General features: G+C 42.6%; 1 protein-coding gene across 8 annotated transcripts in view; it reads left to right on the top strand.

Moving 5' to 3' along the window:
- ZMIZ1 (zinc finger MIZ-type containing 1) overlaps window positions 1-20,619 on the top strand; it is a 347,321-nt gene that overhangs the window by 173,685 nt on the left and 153,017 nt on the right. For all 8 annotated transcript variants that reach the window (XM_051800871.1, XM_051800869.1, XM_051800867.1 and 5 more), the window contains one exon: window positions 15,450-15,559. In XM_051800871.1, coding sequence (XP_051656831.1) covers window positions 15,500-15,559 — 60 coding nt within the window. In that variant the 5' untranslated portion in view covers window positions 15,450-15,499. The remainder of the gene's footprint in view (window positions 1-15,449; window positions 15,560-20,619) is intronic.

A 20,619-nucleotide genomic window follows, 5' to 3' on the forward strand; every position in this document is an offset into this window, starting at 1 on the left:
AACAGAAGATAAGGGAGGGAGTTTGGCTGCAGTCTTCTTCCATCCATGTGGATGTTTTTGCAATGAGGTTATAATATATGTTAACATTATGCTGACATGGACAGCCCTAGCCAATAGGTTAAAATTGTTAGGTAGTTTGTCTTTTTGACAGATCTTGTCTCCATGTCTAGCAATTTATATGACCTTCCAACTCTGATATTTTCCTTGCCAGTGTGTGTCCTAAATGACTCCCTTTTACATATCGGCCCCGCTTCGTTCTCGGAGACTGACAAGGCAGCCTGTGCTTCACTGAACCTGTGAGGGGGCCCACTGGGTCACTGTCAGTGCTAAATGCTGCTTTATTGTGTTGAGTGTTAAATTGCTTGTTCAATTCTTGGACATGTTTTGTTAAATGAATGTTTTAAACCAATTTAGAAATTCAATTTCTTGCAGGTAGAGACGTGGCAATATGATGTATCAAACAAAATGTATCATATTTCCCTGTATTTTCCCCTTATAATTTAGTTCATGGGATGATTCATAAAAACCTAGGTCAAAGCTTAGGCATGTTCTGCATCATAGATGAATTAAACTGCAGAATAAAATCCCTGGTTTTGGAACAAATCTGCTAAGTATCACTTATGTCAACTTTTTTCCTGTGTTCCATAACACTTAGGATTTGTTGTTTGATCTTGCAAGAAAGCATTTACATGAGTTTGTAACAGAACTTCTTTCTTCCCTAGCATTTCATCCTGTTACATGTGGTGAATGTATGCTTATGTATGTATTTGTATGTGTTGATTTAATCAAAGCCTTATAAAGAGCAGATCACTTGGCTTTCAGAAGGAAAGAGGCTTATTAAAATTTTTTATGCTGGTGAATTTTTTTTCACAGGCCAGACAGAAAGCTCTTGGGAACTTTGCTGCTAGGACCCCTCAGAGGTTTTCTTCCCAAAGCTGTATAATAGCACTGCAGGTGCTATGCAGTCCATTAGGAATTCTTGACTTTATAGCAGGTGTGATGTATTAAAAGCAGTTGCATTATGATAGTGAGGTTTAAAGAAACTTGATTTGAAAGTAATGTAAACCAGTCCTTCCTAGAGTTTTAAACAAGTCCAAAGCAGAGTCTAAAACAAGAGGGGGGAGAAAAGACAGCAGCTCTGGTAGATTGAGTCTGAATGGGTGGCAGCAAAAAACTAATTTACCTTAAAACCTTAGATGTACTTGAGAGACTTGAATAAATGAGAGTCATCCCAGGAAGCAGATCTCTAAATTGGTTTAAAACCATTTTAGAGAATGAATCTGTATTCCTAATATCACCTAGAAGTAGAATAGGACAATCTACAGTATTTTTTAACATCATGTGCTTCTTGTAATAGACAAGGAAGGAAAGACTTAGGTGTTAGGACACTGTCTGGGGCTTATGTGAAAGGTTCAAAATTGCCTATGTTGTCATCTTGGACAAGTCACCTAGAGAACATGCAGCTGGGCTCCTGCAATGTATCTCTGCTGTAGTACAAGCTAGTTTGGGTCCCTAGAATAAGGTTGACCTTTGATTGAAATAGCTTTCCCTTTACCATTTTTGAAAAGTATATGATTTTGTTGCTCAGCAGTGGAAGTAAGTCAGAGTGTTGCTATATAATGTCATACACATCCCCCTAAATTTTTTCAGGCCTATTGAAGCCAGTAAAAAAAAGAAATTTATGTGCAAACTAGGTCCCTTCTCATGAGAAGTAAAATGGAAAGAAGCTTGAAAATAGGCAGCATGTTCAATGGATTTGTGACACTTGTAGGTGGTAGAACATCATCATTCTGGGGAAACAAGGTCTACTGTCTTTTGACTGTTATCAGGGGATGTATTTATTCAGGGACTGAATTGATCTTGCAAGGAACTAACGCATAATGCTTTTACAGTTAGAGAACTGGCATTTTAGAGTTTCCATTTATTTGTTTCTTTGTTTTGTTGTTAATGAACTTACGATTGAATTCATGAAGGTGCTTAATAAATACTGATCTTTTTATTGAAAATCATACAAAGATAATTATAGTGCATTAATGATTGCAAAGGAAAGTGATTAATGTTGCTTAATTTACACTCTACAAACTTTGTGGCAGGGTCTTTTTTTCTTTTTTTTTTTTTTCCCAAATGACGTTCAATCCACATATTTTTTGTGTCTTTCTCGGCAGGCCCAGGTCTCCAATTCTTCAGATTACGGTTCTGTCTATACATAGTATGGCTCTCTTCTTGTTTGTGCTTACAGCTTCCTTTCTGAACAAAATCTTGTGCATGCCCTGATTTTGTCCTGCCATACAGTTAGTCATAATACCTAGTATATAATACATCTGTATTTGAGCTGGTAAGAGAAAGGTGTCAAATAATTCTTACTGTTCTGAAGAAGAGAAGTAGTTGTTACAAAGAACTGAGAAATCATACTTTCTCCTGTGATATTTCATAGAAGTATTTTGTCCTGTCTTGTATTATGGCTATCCCATGTACCTCTACTTCTCCAGTATTTGTGCAAACCTGTAAAAAGGTTGGTGAGTTTTGTTCTCTTAGACTTTTCTTTTAAAATTATCATTTCCCGCATCTGACTTAAGGACTTGTTTAATTGTTGCTGCTTTGCCGTTTCCCAATAGCCAAGAAGTCAGCTGTTGGAGGAAGACATTTACATGGGTGTTTGCTTGCTTCTTATGCTTTGTACAGTCAGAATGATGAAATTACAAGCTGGGAAGTGTAGAGATAAAAGACAGAGCACTGCATTATTTAGTAGTTTGCTGTCTGCCGTTTTGAATACCACCATCACCTTAGGAGGAAAAACTGTGAGTACCTAGGTCTTACCTATGCTGTCTGTCAGCTGGTTAAGAGAGCAGAAGTTTCCTTACTCAGGACTGGTGAGTGTCTAAATGTCTTGTAAAGGACAGCAGAGCCAGGTTCAATTTATGACCTATGGGAAAGCTAGGAAAGGATGGCTCAAAGAAGTCCTTAATTTGAAGTAGTGCAAGTTAGTGACATGGCTTTTTGGTTGGGAAGGAAGAGCTGCTCTTTACTGTATAATTCTTCATGGCTTGGGGTATGTCAAGTGAAGCAAAACCAAAAAAAATTTACACTCTCACATCTGGTACTGTCTGAATTGTTTCCCTTGTCCCAGATAGGATGGGAGCAAATGGGCTCCTCCTGCAACATGGCTTGTTTCTTGCAATCCTGTCCTTTCCTTTTATATCCCTGCCTGGATCAGCTGTGCGATAAGCAGGAACCTTTTTAATCCTGTAATGTGGTATACTGAGCAGCTAGGCTTTATAAAACATGAACCATCTTTCAAAAGATATCCTTCCAAATTTCAGGTCTAATGAACCCCAGTTGCTCGGGGAGGGGGGGGAGAGAAAGGTGCGAAAATGTAGCTGCTCAAGGATGACAAAAATCAAGACTAAAAGACAAGGAGATGTTGGATAGAAAAGAGTTTTATTCTCTGCGAGGTTTGAAACTGTCACAACAACATGTTTCTCGAGTTCATCAGAACCTTTTTAAAGGAGATACTTGTTTCATTTTCAGGGGAGTTGAGTGTTGTTTCAAATGAGATGCCACACGGACTTCTGCCTGCTGAAGGCTTTGCAGTGTGGCTGCTCTGCCATCTTTGTATGCGTGTCGCCAGCACATCGTGTTTGATCACATTGAAAGTCACTCTAGAGTACATCTAATCAGGCAGGGCTTCAGAAAAACTTGAAGGCTATAAAGCTGACCTCTGGAGTCTGTAGTGTTGCCGTTGGGAGCAAAGAAGAGAAGTGTGGAGCTTTCTGAGGTCTGTTCCACTGTGTCATAATAACCATTTAAACAAAAAATAAGAAAGGAAGGATGTGAGTAGAAGAAAACACCATCTGGACTTAAACTGCTTTTATCCAGATGTCGCCTGGGTGTACAGTCTAAGTTTATCATGTTATTTCTGTATTTTGAAGTCTGGCTGAATGTTGGAAATGTTGTCTTGAATTTCAGGAAGGGTAATAGATGTTTTATCCTTAAATTATAGTAATACGTACATTAAAGATTTTACTCCATCACTTTTCATTGTTCTTATTAAACTAGCTTGTAGTAGCCCCAGTCTGAATTGTGATTTGCATTAGGCACTTTATGTGTATTTGGTGGAGATAGCATCTACCCCGAGGAGCTCTCCATGTAATTGGAAAGCCAGAGGAGCTGAAGAAAGGAAGCTTTGGTGGTGGAGAAGAGCTCAGGTCTCTATTCACAGGGCCAGCTTCGTCCTGCAGTTATGGGAAAAAGCTTCTGGGCATATACTTTGTAATAATGACGGTGGTATGAAAAATGCAAGATGGTCTAAGTGTCTTAATTTATGGACTGCACTATAAATAATTCATCAGCAATAGTGTTTCTGTTTACATTGTCTGTAATATAAACGGGAAGTCTGCTTGCTTCAGTTTGTAAGACAGTTGTCGCTCATAAGTTGTCAGGCTCGCTCCTGGCCTGTTCCAGTCAAAACAGCAGTGGGGATGACGGGAACTGTGCCTCCTCTTCTTAACAGGGGATGGATGCCACACTGGTTCCTGGTCTTTGCGGTTGAGGTAGCTTTTGTTCAGGCCCAGTTTAGCATTTGTACAGTTGCTGCTTTCAAATACTTGAGAGGATTTTAAAAAATCTGCTCCGGATCTACGTTGTGTTCTGCCAAATGCCATTTCAGCTTTGCTCGTGCTATCACCTGAGGGTGATAGTGGAGGTACAGCTAACAGAGATCTGTGCTCTCAGAAGAAATGCTACTGAAACCTGTTCCTGACTATCCCAAGAGGTTTGTTTGTGAATTGAGCAAGTGACAGATCTTTAATCATGGAATTCATCAAACCTTGGAAAACTAAGTTGTCTCTTAAGATTCTTAGTAAAAGAGAAACTTATTTCATGGTAAAGGTAAAATTCTCTTTATTTGCCTGTAAAGTAGGTTCGGGACACTGGCAATTCTCAGAGGCCAGTTTCTGGATATAAAGGTTCTCTCAAATGATAAGATAGTGAGAAAACAGAATGGGGCAGTGTAGAGGATCACGGATATTTCAGTTTAAATCTTTCTTGAAGGCAGCAGGCTTTGTTGTATAAAGCTCCTGCAGTGTTTTGTCTTCTAGGTGTGTAGAAGAATTTCTGCCTTAGTGGAATTATGGGCACTTAGCATGAAAAGCATGACTGTATTACAGATGGTCAAACACTAGGGATGTGTGAAGCTTTGACTGTCCTGGAATGAAGGCGCTGCAGTTGCAACTGGTTTTTTAAATTACGTTGTTTTCAAAATCAACTCTAGGGTGTCAAAAATATTTCTGGGCTCCTTGATAAAGTTTCAGTAGCAATGAATCTGACCCTTTGGTTGTGTTTCAGGTACTTGAATATTAGCTGTTGAGAGTAATATTAATAGCAGTCACATTTCAAGTCTCCCAATATATTGTATTCACACGATGCTTCATTGCATATGTACAGGAGAGTATTCCTTGAGGGACACACAACCATTTGATTTGCTTGTTCAATCTGGTATTGTTTTACTCGGACTGTCAACAATGTTTCCTATAGCTTAGGATTTGGTGGTGACTTGAAATACTGGACGTTTGTCTGCAGGACAGTTCCATAAAACCAAATACCTTGTTTTTTGATATGTATTCCACAAGTCCAGAAATATTAATATGGATGAATTTGCCTTAAAATGAAGACGATAAAATTGATTATAGATCTTAACAAAACTGTAGGTTTGTTTTGTCTAGATGCCCAGTGTCTTAAGTTTAAATTACGTTAAAGAAATTGCACCCCCTAGCACCAAATTGTCATAATTCAAAGGAGGTGGAGAGTTTGTGAGAAGACACATTTGGGTGGCCACTGAAAGCAGTGCAGACAATATAATTGGCTGCCAGTGATTGCTGTTTCACCGGCCACAAAAATTCACAGCCATCCAACCTTACTTCATCTGTATTTAGTCTTTACAAGTTTTGCTGGTCTTCCTGGAATTTATTTTGCTTCTGTTTGAGGAAGTGTGGTAAATATTTAAATTTTCTCAAAATGACCAGAATAATGGCTGAAGTAAAAGTTATTAGAGCCTGTCTCCCAAGGCAGCTATTCAGTTGCTCTGTTCTCCAGAGAATTTGTTGATTGAGGTAATGCTGCTTTTCTTTTTTCACTCCTTCCCTCTCCCTGAGTGATTTTCTCCAGAGGAATGATTCTTTCCCTGGTGGCTTATCAGAAATCCTTGGTCTTGGGAGGAGTTTCTTAATTCTCACAGAATGAAAGCAAAGGTGGATAAATCTTATGTATATAGACTATAAAGAGAAATTACCATCCACTTTGACTATATGCCTTTTTTACAAGGCTAAACTTACTGAAAAAAAGGAGTCCAAATCTGTGCTCATTCCTTTATTTGGTGCAATATAGTTTGGGGATGGGGGATTGTTATGTTTTTTCTGTTGCCACCCAGTAATGAGGAATAGAAGTTGTGATGGCACAATATCACTAGAAGAAATCAGCAATTTCCTTCAAATGCTACAGTTCAACTTCCAAAACATGCCTGGTTTCATCAGATAAGTAAGAGGGCATTCAGTGTCAGAATGTAAATCCTTCTCATTTCTAATTCACAGTGGGCTTGAGAAGTTTCTTGCTAGGAGCATTTCTTTGGGCTGGCCCAAGAGGTTTTGACCTCTGTTTGTTATATAGCAGGCTGTCTGGTTCAAGAGAGATGTTATCAGAGCATAGCAAATACAAAATAGCATCTTCAGTTTTTGACAGATTATTGTTAAATTGTTTAAAATATATGCTGCTAGTGCCATCTCTGTCCTTCTTTTCTCCTCCTTCTGAGACCATCTTTGTATGGTTTGGTTGGGTCATTCCTGTTTCCTCTAAGCCTTTAGGAAATGCTTATATTAGGTTGTCTTCTGTAGCTCATCTTTCAGGTTTTAAGCAAATAACATATGTCCAAACCGGCTGGCTGTCTTTAGTAGCTGATAAAGTCTAGCAAGAGCAGGAAAAAGTTGACAGTTCATACATGTTCTTTGTTGCAGCTCTATAAACTCAGCCCCCAGAAGGGTGTGTAAGCCAGGTAATGTTAGCAACACCACAGGCCTGTTGCAATATTTGGTAGGCAAACACAAACAATTTTCAGCAAATACTTCACATCTTTCCACAGAACCTTTGAAAGAAACAGGCTTTCATTAGGTAAATAAGCAAGCATCACATGCCGGAATGCAAATCCTTTTCAGTTCTTATGCTCACTTGACTTATTCTGCAATGCTGCCACTGAGCCCTGAAAGTGGGAAGAGGTGCTTGATTCTGCTTCGGTTTAGAGATCAGCAGTTTATCAGGGAGGGATTTTTTAAAGCGTTGTTGTATGAGTGATCAGGGACACTGGTTATGAAATGATTTGAGTGCAACCCTGCAAGCTTTTAGGGATGGCTCATTTACTTGCAGCTGTCCCGATGAGGATTAGTATTTCTTACCTGCAAGCTACAGTACATATAATAAACCACTGGATCAGTGGGTTCTGCTGTGGAACTGTCAATGTTTGTTCTAGCAGATCTGTCTATATTGGAGTGTGCAAAGCCTCTGAGAGCACTGTAGCAGGTCTGTCAGCCCTGGCTCCCCAGTAGCACACTTCTACACACTTTTGCCTTTAATTTTGTGTTATTACCTCTTGCTGTTTTAAACTGCAGTGTCCCTTTTCCTTGCTCTCCCTAAAGGTAACAAGCTGACAGAGCTGATGACACTAGGAGCTAGTTGGAATGCAGGGAAACCAACCTTGTAATATAAGCATGCAGCAGGGCAATTACCTGAAACTGTGATCTGCAGATGCTGCTCTCGGTCTGAGGAAACCACTCATTTGAGCCAGCAGGCTGAGGTGAGGGCTGCTGGTGCAGGAGGCAGTTCATGTGCTTAATGGTTAGTGCTGGCTAGAGACCAACTTGTCCAGGCTCAAAGGAGCACTCTCCTTAGCTAGAGGTGTGATATTTTTATGTTTCTGCAACACCATTCTTATACAGTGAGGGGGTTTTTTTATATTTTTATGTCTATACTTTAAGTATAGGTCATATCCTAGTGCTGTGTATGTGCTTCCAGCTAGCCCCGGACCACCTTTGCTTTTGTAATCAGGGTGCAGATGTGCTTCATGATTGAACAACTTGTGTGCACCGCCGCTCCTCCTCCCAGAGGAGTCCAGCAGGCTTGCTTATGCAAGCTGTCATGCTGTCTTTTTTTCAAAAGCATGTGTGGGTTTGCTTTTGTGTGTATCCGGCTGGCTGTTCATGCCTGCATATAATAGGCTCTGTATATAAAAACGTTCCCAAGCACACGGCTGTGGAAACAGCTTCCTTAAACCCGAGAAAACTGCCAGCCCTTGCAGCTCAAGCCACCATAAATTACAAGAACCTGCTCCCACCTCGGCGGAGCTGTGCCTGCCGGGCGGTGTGCGCACGCACACACGCTCGCTCGCTTTCCCCCTCTCACAATCAAAGATGATAGAAAGTCTTCTGGGGATTACTGCACATTTGTAGAGCAACAATGGAAAGCAGCACAGCACAAATATCTATTCTTCCTCACCCAGCATAACAAACACTGCTTTGTCTCACATCTGGCCCTTTTTAATAGCTGAAAGCCAAAGGCTGTAGCTATTTAGCAGCTAATGGTAAATAAAGCTTTATTAAAACAGCTTCCTTTTTCAAGTATTTAATGATGAAAACAGCCTTTCACCTCACATTTTATACCTCTTTGTTTTGTTTCATAACTAGTAGGGGAAATAAATTAGTTGTCGTGGATAGACACTAAACTTTTCTCAGCAGATGATCTCTGAGAGCATCTTTGAGAATTCTCGCACTGAAAAGCGGGCTTAGAGCCCTCTCAGTGCTGTGTGAGCCGTGTGCCTGTGCCTGCGAGTGCAGACGTGCCGAGCTGCATTGTGCGGGCTGTCGGGGCTGTGCCGCGGGAGGGCATCGGCGGAGGCTGGGGAGGAGAACTGATGCAATTATATGCAATTAATAGCATTAAACCTGTGTGTACACCCGGAGATATGTTCCGATAGCTCAAGAAAACAACGAGTACGTTTAATGATAAGAACAATGTCAAGTGGGATTTAGATGGGTTTTCGTCTCTGGACAGCCACGTTTTACCACCAGGACGGGGCGCTGAGGGAAATGGTGTTTCTTAAATCCCTCACTGGAGGCGACAGGCTCCCGGGAGCTGCTGGGCTGGTTCGGACCCGGCTCCTTGAGGTTTCCGTGCTTTCAGGCGACAGGACGCGGCAGCCTCTGCAGAGTGCAGGAGAGGGGCCGGCGGCGACCACCGCCCCGGGCAGCGCTGAGCCCCGCTCTCCTCGCCCCGCGTCCCCTCCGCCCCGGGCAGGCTCAGCCCCGCTCTCCTCTCCCCGTGCCCCCTCCGCCCCGGGCAGGCTGAGCCCCGCTCTCCTCTCCCCGTGCCTCCTCAGCCCCGGGCAGGCTCAGCCCCGCTCTCCCCTCCCCGTGCCCCCTCAGCCCCGCTCTCCCCTCCCCGTGCCCCCTCAGCCCCGCTCTCCCCTCCCCGTGCCCCCTCAGCCCCGCTCTCCCCTCCCCGTGTCCCCTCAGCCCCGCTCTCCCCTCCCCGTGTCCCCTCAGCCCCGCTCTCCCCTCCCCGTGCCCCCTCAGCCCCGCTCTCCCCTCCCCGTGCCCCCTCAGCCCCGCTCTCCCCTCCCCGTGTCCCCTCAGCCCCGGGCTCCCTCCGGGCTCCCCCGGCCCCGCGCGGGCGGTGGCGCGGCCCTGCGGCGCCCCCTGGCGGCGCGGCGCGGGGGCGGGCGGTCGGCGGTTCCCGGTTCCCGGCCCCGCTCCAGCCTGGCTTCTGGCTTGATCAAAGTCGCTTAGAAGATACAGATTGTCTGCCTTCTCCTAGGACCCCCCAGCATGCTGGAGACATGCAGGAAATTGTTAGTTTTCAGCTGATTGAATAAATAGCATTAACCGACGTGTGCGCTGTGGTGGGAGGGGATGCGGGTGATTAGAGCTGCTATGCTGAATCCCTGCTTAAGGAATGGTTTTTCTTCATTTCCCCTTCTCACCTGCTGTTAAAAAAAGAATTTCTTAACCGATAATGGTATTTCCTGTGTCTTTTTTTTTCACGTCCTTCTCCCACTGAGTGGTCCGAAGTGGCTCCAAATTAGATCTTGTCTGGTCCAGCAGCCGCAGAGTGGCTGGGAGTGTGCTGGTCCCCTGTGGAAATGGAGACCTGAGTAATGCTGTGCTGCTGGCCTTGAGAACCGCTCACAGCAGCCTACCCTGCTTCCTGGCAAGGGCTGCCTTTCCTCCTCTGCCCTCAAAATGGGTTTCTGGTGGGAAGGTTATTTGCTAGAAACTTGATTTCTGAAGGAATGGCATGGCGTTGCTGAGGCAAGGGGAGTGGGTGGCAGTGCTTAGGGCTGGGCAGCAGCTGACATGTTTCCAGTGAGTTCCACTTCGGCTCCACCTCTGCCCAGATGTTGAGGGCACTCACTGAAAGCACTTCATGAATAGTCTCTAAAGTCAGGGAGAAGGTTGGACCTGTTTCAGTGGTGATTCAGGTCTCTCTTGGCCGCAGGTGAGCAGATTTCTGTGGTCCATGGTCCTGGTGTGAAAGAGCTCTCGCTGTGGATGGCAGCTCTGGCCATGAGGAGAGGTCATCGCAGAGCAGAACTGAATCCGCACTAACTTTCAAACTGCAGTACATTTTTAGACATGTTCTGAAGCAATGCTGAAATGTTGGGCTTTTTTTTATTTACTTTTTTTCCCCCCTAGAAGTCTGTTCATGCTACCTTAGGAACTGGTGGGGAACATGTTTTACTAAATTGTTCTTCTTAATTGTGTTGGTTGGAAGTTCAGTTTCTGATACAATAATTGCAGTCTTCTAACCTGAACTTTCAACCAACACAGAGTGTAGCAGAAGCTTGTGAAATTCTCCTTCATAGAGCCACTGCATGATTTAATTCTATTTTCAATATGGAAGAGGGTTTTGTTGTAATGGTTTAAGAAAAAAAATTCAGTATGTTTGGGGTTAAAAAAAAGGCTAACAGGTCGATACATCTGTTCCTTTAAAAAAAAAGCATTCTCCATTTTTGAGACATCATAAATATGTAAATGAGGCCTCTTTAATTACTGCCTAGGGCTATAAACTCACAATGCTAGAGGGGAGGGAAGAAGGAAGTCAAAGAATAATTCATATATAAATTTTTATATTTTTTTTAATAAGAGAGGGAGATTGGGTCTTTGCCTCAGAAAAGATAGTAGAACAGTGGGGCTTTTTATTACTGAATTAACCAGAAGGTGGTGGGAACACTTCTTTTTTTGTTTATCCTGCTGGATGCAGTTAGCATGTAAAGCAGTAGCGTACAACCTTCCCGGCTAATGTGTGCACCAAACAGAGGGGATTTGTTACAAAGCAGCGGGTAAAATTCCCTTCTCTATCCCGCTCTGCCAGTACCCTTAATCCTGATCAGCAACATCCCCTGCTGTCTTTCGAGCTGCTCACAGCGGCTGAATCTTAGCGTGGGTTCTAATGCAGGGACACCACAGGCCAGCGAGAGACCTGCAAAGTCGTTTTCACTTGTGACCTGATAAGTGCACAGCACTTAACCGAATGGAAGTCTGCTCTTACTTGGCCCTGCCAGCCTTTCTGTATCTTAAGTACCATTATTTTTGAGTAAAGTGATCTTGCTGCTACTTTTAAAATAGCATGAGATCGACAGAAAGGGCATTTTTTTTTAAATTTCAGCAGGTGGATGTGCATGTGGGGAACCGGGCCAGAGTACAGCAATCCCCATGTAGTAGGTATAGTTACTGGAAATTTAATTCTGCTGTTATTTTTCTTCCAGCCAAAATGGTCTGGTGTCAAAATGCTTATTCTGCCTTGGTGAAATTTCAGATCCATATGATAATTTTCACTTTCCACATTTAATCTTTTAATTCTTGCTGAGGCCCATGAAAGAGTAATTTCCAGATAATAATGGTTTTCCACTAATAGGCTCAGCGTTTTTTATAGCAGAAATTACTTAGAGCCAGTATGCTCACTGAAAAAAAATTACTCTATTTGATGCTCTTATGATGTATCTGAGAGAAAGATAAAGATGAGTCTTGCGGCGGCGAGGCGGGGAATTTCAAATACCACGTGTTATGTCATTGTATGTGGTGAGCCTTCACATGTACAATTTTTGGCTGTTTGGTTCATGCATCAAATGTTTACTGTCCAGGGGAGTCAGTGGACTGAGGGGCTTCTCTTGACCAGAAGAGAATAAATGAGATTGGGCTGTGAAAGTAGCAAACTGTCAGCAGTAAAGGGCTGCTGGGTGTCCGTCCATCCAGGCTGTGTGGGGGAAGAGGCAGAGGGAGCCTGGCAGGGCTAGTGATGTGAGAACAAGTGGAATTGAGTATAGAAATGAAAGTACTTCTAGCTGCTAGGGGAAGGGTGAGAGTCAGAGAGCACCTTTCAATGGGAGCCATTGGGTTTTAAAAGCAAAACTATTTTGGAGAGTAAATTAGATCAGCTTATTACAGAAATTTATGACCTGTCTGTGTGGGAGAGCAGGGGATTGTGTTCTCAGTCCTACCTCCAAGAGCCCTGTCGGGTTCCTGCTCAGTTATGTGAGTTACTTTTGTGCAGTCTGCCCTCTGCTTTTCCAGATGGGCTTTGAGAAGCTATGCTGTGTGGGAGAAATGACAATTTGGACAAGTACAGCAATACAATAGCTGTGGTTCAGGTAGCTGATAGCAACCTTAGATTTTGTTTATGGTTAACTGGAGGACAGACGGTTGGGATGGCATTACATGTACAATTAAAAAATCCATTACTTCCTTTAAGAAAAAAAAAAAAGTGTCTCAGTTTGTATCTCTCCAAATATTTCAAGAGAAATCTATATGCATGTATATATATTTGTTTTCAGCATGCCCTTCTCCATCTGTCCTGATGTTCAATTAAAATGCAGATAATGTGTCCTGGCTTGTAAGATGGATCACTGCTGAAGTGGTGTCATGTCTAGGCTAGCTTTATCTCCTGATAAATACCTCTGCTGTCCACTGAGAGATTAAACTTCATGACTACTGAGGTCTGTTTGGGGGTCTTACAGGCAGATAAGACTCTGTGTTACTGGCTTTTAATAAAATGTATCAATTTATATTTGCTGAAGGACCTTTGGATGGCATTTGCTATTGAGAAGGTGGCAGTGGCATAATCAAAAGATAATACTTGTATGTGAAACTGGCTCTTCTGTTTCATAAGTATTATAATTTATTGACAGGAGTGCTTTATTGAACCCTCTTGTGTCTAGAGTGTGGAGGTGAGGAGCTTGAGCTGCTGTTATAAGACCTGTCTAGCAGAAAAGATTTCTTTCCCTGAGACTAATCCAACAGAAGCCATGGAAGAACATTATCAGCTAGGTACAGAAATCTCAGGCGGCTTGGGTGTGTGGGATGCACATGGATGCTGTGGTCTGGAGTTTGTCTTGTTGTGAGAGCCATGCAGTCAGGGTTCCCACCATGGGGAACACTCTTTTCCTCCAGGGGGTTGAGTAGTCCTGGAATTGTTTAACTGAAGAGATGTTGAGTCGTGTAACAGGAGTGGTGAGCAGCCAGCTTCTCTAATCGAACAACTATCTGAAAAATTTGCTGTCTCTTATGTGTATGGGGGGAGTGGAAAATAGTTTTGTCATGAACAGCGCTCTGAATAACAAACTGCTCAGTGCCCCTGAAGAGATTCATGAGATAGAGGTTTCTGTGTGAGTCTGGGACCTTGCTTGTGCTGGTATAGACTTCTGTATAAATAGAGCATTTGGGTATATATTTCTGAATCTGTGTCCGCTCACTGTTCATTAAAGTAAGGATACAACTTCTTAGACTGTACCAGTCTGTCCAGTAAAAGGATATGGGAATTTTTAGGCAAACATTTTTTTTTCAAGTTTCAAATGTACAGTATGTACATTCTAATTTGCATTTTAGATGCCATGAAAGTGACTGAAACAGCAGAGTATACACATATACGTGTGAAACATCTCTGTGCCCTGGAGAAGTGAATTCTAGAAAAAAAGCACTTAAATCTGGTCAGCTTATTAGGTAGAGTCAAGAGTCCCATGCAGTTCTACTCAAGACATAAATAAGTAGAAGTCACATTACAAACCATTCAGTAATATGAATTATGGATCGAAACAGTTGAGTAGTTGTTGGTTTATGGTGTCTTTATGATCTGCTGTTCTGCCACTAAAGGAAAATCACAGGGTAAGGCAAGAGAGGGGAAATGCAAACCATGCCCACACTGAGAGCCTTGCTTACACTTACTTGAACTTTCAGTGTCTTGTTCTTGGTCCAAGTTTGAGGGGCATTCTGGCCATCCCTGCCTTTCAGATCAGTAGAGCTGTTTGTGCCATGACCAGCCCTTTACCTTAATCTGAAGGAAGGGATAAGAGAGAGGGAAATGGCGAATTTGGCAGGATGTGTGTGTGCTGAGTTAGCGCCTATCGACCTATCGCTTCCTCATCTCGCAGGCCTGGTTCTAGATTCCAGACACACACTGTTATCTTGACAAAGAGCCACTTAGGTGTGATCGTGGAGTGTGATGTAAAGCATGGCTCTGAAAAAGATTTAATGAGTATGTGGAGCAGGGCCCATCTCAATGGCACTGGTGTGTACCAAACTGTGTCCACAAACGTTGCTCGGCATGAGGAGCATCAGTGGTAGGCCCAGAGGACTGCGAGTTTGCTCTTTAGATCATTATAACTTGCTGCCAGTTTTCATTTGATGATTTCATACAGCTGTAGCAACATGAATTAAAACTCCAAACACCACTCTGAGCCTTCATTTCCATTTTCTAGATTCTTTTTTTAAAGTCACAGGAAAACTTTAATTTACCTTTTTACAGAGGTTTTTTAGAAATGGACTTAAAGACTGCAGGACAGGTTTTTCCAGAAGTAACAAGTAGTTTGTTTGGCTATAGTTACCTTAAAGAACACAATTTTTCTAGAAGGCAGGAACTGTTCATCCCTTTAGTTTGAACGTCAGGCCTCTTCCATATATGCTGGGTTGTGCATCTGGCCATTAGTCATTTTGAAAGTCTGGGCTGAGTTTTGAATCCCAGTCCTTCCTGCACTGTCATCTCAGCCATTTCAAGGGCTCATTAAATAGATCTGCTAGTTGGAGGAGAGTCCAAAGTGTACCCATTGCTTTTATTTTCAATACGGAAATCCAGATTCTTCACGACACACATTTTGTGCTATTTTTGGCTATGTAATACTCTGCCATATCTGATTCATTTAATATTTATGGGAGGTATTTTCTCTTAGAGGAAGATTAGGAAGAATCCCCATGCCCTTGTCCTTGCAAAGGCCAGGCTGTCATTGTTATTTGTATTACTATTATTTTATCTCCCAGTGTGCTCAGGGGTTTTTTGCAAGCGGCTTGGTTCAACTGTTAAGGTGGTAGAAGTGTATGTATGGACTATGCTCAGTGATCTTTACTGTCCTTTTTGTCTTGCAGATCGAGGGATTTTAATGGCTTTCAGGTAGAAGAAAGTGGAGACAATCAAAATGAATTCTATGGACAGGCACATACAGCAGACCAATGACCGGCTGCAGTGCATAAAACAGGTAAGCTGAAGGTGGAGGTCATTGCTGCAGATGAGTGTTGGGTATTGCATGGCAGGGTGTTGTGCATTACTGTTACCTACTGCTTAATGAACATCCTTGCCCTTTAGAGGGGAGGAGAGCAGTAGGAATGGGACATTAAGTCTCATGGAAGACAGGAACTTCTGCTGCGAGAGCTTGTGTATAAACCTCAAAAGCCAAACTTTCCCTTTCACCTTTCTAAGAAATCTTCAGCCTGGAGAGTCAACAAATCTGTCTCAGCTGGAAGCAGAGTGTTGCTAGTCCTGCCAGCTCTGTCCTGAAGGGGTCACAGCAGGCAGCCATCACACAAGTGCTCTGAGCACAGGAATCCACAATTTTGATGGGCCAGTTTTGATTTTAATCCAGTAGCTGACCTGAGACCTGCACTGCCTGGAGACTCAGAACCTGGATGGTTGGCATGGCTCCAAGTGCTCAGAGTGCTGCCTAATCAGTTTGCATGGAGATTGTAAAAACTTCTGTTTGCAAGGTGAAATTTTCAGAAGCATCTGTTTCTGAAGGGCCCTTATAATTCACTGAAAGGCAATGAGACCTAAGTCTCACTTACAGATTTCCTCAGTGTAACTGTGCTTGCAAATGCTTTTATAACCAAGTGAACCTGCAAAGGCAAGGATGGAACAGGGAGAGGCCATCTTTCCCTGCTTTACCCTTCTCAGTAAGCTTTCCTCTCTGGGGTTGCAGGCAGTGTGTATCCTCCCCCCTACATATGTTCTTACCCACGTACAAGAATCCTAACAGAACTTTCATAGCAGTGGTCCTTTGTAGAGGAGGGGAGCAAGAGAATGGTTTCTCGTGTTGATAGTTCATGTGTTTATCCCTAAACCAATGCATGCATGCAGCATTCAGGCACGTAAATGCAAATTGCACACAGGTATTTTGAAGATCCCAGCTGGATCCAGGAGATGAGCTCCAAAGTTCATCTCTTCAGACTGGCTGAAATTTTCTGAATTACGTTGGAAAAACAGAAATATGTTATTCCATGCAATAATGTTCCCAAATCATTTTTTCCTGTTGTCTGAGCAGTTTTCTCTGTCAGTTCAGGTCACAGCATGTTTAGAGGCCAGAGTCCTGCTGTTTTAGTTTTTCATTTGTATTAACTAAGTTAAAAACCTACCTGCCTACTTGTGCTCTGGGACAGGTGCATATTGCTTCTTGAGGGAGTACAGCGTTTCTCTGTTCATAGATTTGTGTTGTAGACACAAGCACCCTAAATCAAAGGAATTGATAAATGATAAACGTGGGAATGGTACTGTATCACTCTAGATATTTATACTTATTTTTTTTCTTTTCTCTACAACTTTTTCCAGAGGGGTAATGAAGGGGAAGGTGCTAATTTCCCCTTGGAAAGGGTGAGCAGTGATAGGACACAGGAAATTGGAATGAGGCTGTACCAGGGAAAGTTCAGACTGGACATTAGGAAGAGGTTCTTCACTGAGAAGGTGGTCAATCACTGGAACAGGCCACCTAGAGAAGTGGTCACAACCAAGGCTGTCAGAGTTCAAGGAGCATCCAGATGATGCTTTTAGTCATATGATTTAGTTCTTTGATGAGCAGGGAGGTGGACTTATTGATACTTATGGGTCCCTTCCAACTTCAGGTATTCTTTGATTCTATGATTGTATGTTTCTCTTCTCTTAGCTTCATCAATCTCCATCCTTATGTTTTGCCAGCTTTGCCTAGATATTAGTGGAAGTTTATATTTTCTAGAATGTGTGGTTATGCAGAAATGTGTGGGGTTTTTACAAGTTTGGCCATGCAGATACTTTGGGTAATATAAAAAAAAAATACAGCTCACACCTAACCCAGCTAATTTTTCTCTATATATTTCCTTTATATGAGAGGATTTCAGAATAAATCAAACGAAACCAGTTCATAAGTCAAAGAGCAGAAATAGGAATCTGTTCCTGCAGAATTGCTGGTCGTAGTCCAGCCTTGATCTGTGGTGTCTCTCCCTCTTTCACCCCTCTATGATGAAAGTTAATGCATAAGGCCAATGATGGCCCTTTAGAGGCCTGAGGGAAATATGAATTTGGGGATTTCATACTAGTTTCTTATGAACAGCTATCTGGTTCAGGAAAAAGTGCCCTTAACTGGCACAAATTGGTGTCCTTTTTGGCCATCCTAGCCCATAGAATGAAGAATGAATGTTAAATTGCAGACCAATTTAACCTTCTAGCTCTAAGAACAGACCTTTACATCATGTGGAGACAAATGGAGGATGCCACTCTGTTCCTTTTTCTAGAGCTGTTGGTTTCTGTACACAATTTATATTATTTTATTTAGATAAGAGAATACCATATTACACTTCTTACAGTTTTAAAGAGATATTTCTGCCTGTATAAGGGGTACTCTGTTAAACCACTAGCTTCATTTTTACAAAGTGCTGGTTTACATGTGCAGCTAGGATATTTCTTCAGTTATGAAGGCCAAGGGGGGGGGAGGGAGGTCAGACTGCCTAGCATTTGTGTAGCATTCTCTGTTTTGTTTGATCTGTCTGGGAAGAAGCTCAGGATTTTCTAGTGGACCCAGGGGCATGATTGTGTAGCTGCTCTGTTCTGTCAGAGTGCAAAGGATGCCTGATGAGGAGGTATCCTGCTTGGGAGTGCTTGTGAATGCATGGTTCCTCTATTCTGTTTAGGCCCAGTAAGAGGAGAGGGATACTCTTGTTTTCATCTCATGACAAAGTGTAGTTAACCAAGACAGTGGCTGAACACCAAAAATATGTCACAGAAAGCTTTTTTTGTGAAAGTGGCAATATTTGTAGTTTTGTTGGAGAGGAATGACTGATTTTATTTCTTTTTAATATTTTGTTTTGTTGACGAAGGTAGCATCAAAACTGCTATTCGCTTTCTCATAGTTCTAAAATCTGGTGCTGTTACCTTTGCCATAGTGGAGAAAGAGAGAAACTTACTTTGACTAGATTTTTTTGAGGACATTCACCTGTCTGTCACAGGGTCATAAATTTGCAGCTTGGAGACATTTACCTTGTTCTTTGAGACAGGTCATTAGCTGGCAAAGTTAACAAGGTAATAGAAAGAATAATTTCAATGAATTCACCCACCGAGAACTGGACCACATACTGTTATGTACATGTTGGTTTTGGGAGCAAAGCAGTACCTTGCGTGGCCATGTAAATGTATCTTCACCAATTCTGGGATTTAACTGAAGAGTCAGACAAAAATCTGTCTGCCTTTTCTTCCTGGTCTCATCTTTTATCTGTTTTTTCCCAGCTTGTGAACAAACAGTATACAGCTGTTCTCCTGAAGGCACGTACACTTTTGGAATGGTTAACACAGCAGTGGTGTAGAGGGTGCACTGTTTTGGGGAGGAAAGCCATCCTTCCTTGGTGCCCAGCATCTGCATGTTTTATAACCTGGTTGGCAGCCAGTGGCTCATGCAGCCAGACTGAGAGCTGTCTGCTGCCCTTCTTACCCCTCACTCCAGCCCCAGAGAAATGCTATAAATGGTAATTCATGTGCCTCTTTAACTAGATCAGGTTTCAACACAGGGTCAGGACAGGCTTCTTTCTTCCCAGCTCTGTGACTTGTGAGACACCCACAATATCCTTGCTGACTTCTGTTCCAGGATCAAGGTTGTGTTTTACCTTCATCTTTTTTAGTGCTTTAAAGCTACAAACCCAAAACTTGTATATGATCAGCTAGTTAGGAAATGAAGTGTGTGTTAAGAAGTGTTCCAGAATAGATGAAAGGGCAAACCGAAGAGGTGGCTGTGTATTTATGCTTAAAAAAACCCCAGACTTCTGTGGAAGGCTGGAACAGCTTGTGTGGTCTCTTTGTAGCTTATTCCCTCAGTATTTGTAAGTGTATGTGCTTTAAAATCAAACATAGCTTTTTTGATGTACAGTGGAAAAAGCCAAAGTAACAGGCTTTCCTAATACATGCAATTAGTTTCTCATGGCACAGGAGACTCTTCAGGGTATGTTGAAGGAAGCTGGATCTTCAGAGTGCAGGCTTTTTTCTTTAACTCTGTCCATACAAACAAAAACACAGAATGATTTTTGTGCACAGTGAAGGTCTGATAGCCCCTGAGAAGTGCCCTATTTGAGGCTGCAATAATAATCTGTTTATGTTCTGAGTATCTGTGGCTCGGGTAGTTCTGGTACGATGTCCACCACGGAGCTTCAGGGCAGTAGGAGCTGGCTCAGATGGGCACAGAGCTGATTTTGAGAGCTTCCTTGCTGCCCAGGACCCAGGCACAGCCTTCTGAAGGAGCATAGAAAATCCCAAAAAGAATGGACTGGGTTTCTTAAACCATTCTTCATAACAGACCACAGGTGTGGCTTTAACCAAACACTGTCCATTGTTTTTGTAAGGTGTTTTTGTAAGGTATTTTGTAAGCAAATACCAGGCAAAATCACTGAGTTGGGTCACGTCTCTCTATTCTTACCACTTGAAAAACTTATAGCTGTTTTAAATCTAGGGGCTTCTACCTTTTGTGTTTCTGTTTCCTGTCAGTTTGTAAGGTTTCCTTATCTCTCTTCTGAAATTCTTGAAAAGAGGAAGAAGGAAAAAATCTTTCTGTATTTAAATTACAAGGAAGCTGCCCCTTTTCTGGATGATTGTGTGATACCTTCCTGCCACGCTGAGCACAGTTATCAGGCCCTGTACTAAATCTGTGCTGAAATTTTAGTAACAGTTTAAGGGGAAGTATGAAAAGGCTCTCTGGTGTCAGAAGTATTAGGTTGTGGTGGGAACAGGGGAAGTTGTTTCTGCTGCTTGTGTCACGGTACATCAGGACACATTGAGAAATATCATCAAATGATGCTGGATCACTCAGGCAACCCCACTTAATTGGAGGCACACGTCATACAGCTGATTTCTAGAAACGGATTAGCATTTCTCCCCTCTTTCCTTCCAGAAAGCTTGCTGAACTGCTGCAGTTGCAAGGCTTTATAATGCCTACCCAGCCGTTCAGAGAGATATGCTAGAAGTTGTAATTGCTGTGTGGTTTTGTTGATATTTTCTTGCTCAAATTGGAAGCAAGCAGGCCTGTTTCTTTCATCA

Source organism: Manacus candei, unplaced genomic scaffold (genome assembly GCF_025592945.1).
Source record: "Manacus candei isolate 608988 ecotype Guabito, Panama unplaced genomic scaffold, ASM2559294v1 h1tg000050l, whole genome shotgun sequence".
In the NCBI taxonomy this organism is placed as follows: Eukaryota; Metazoa; Chordata; class Aves; order Passeriformes; family Pipridae; genus Manacus; species Manacus candei.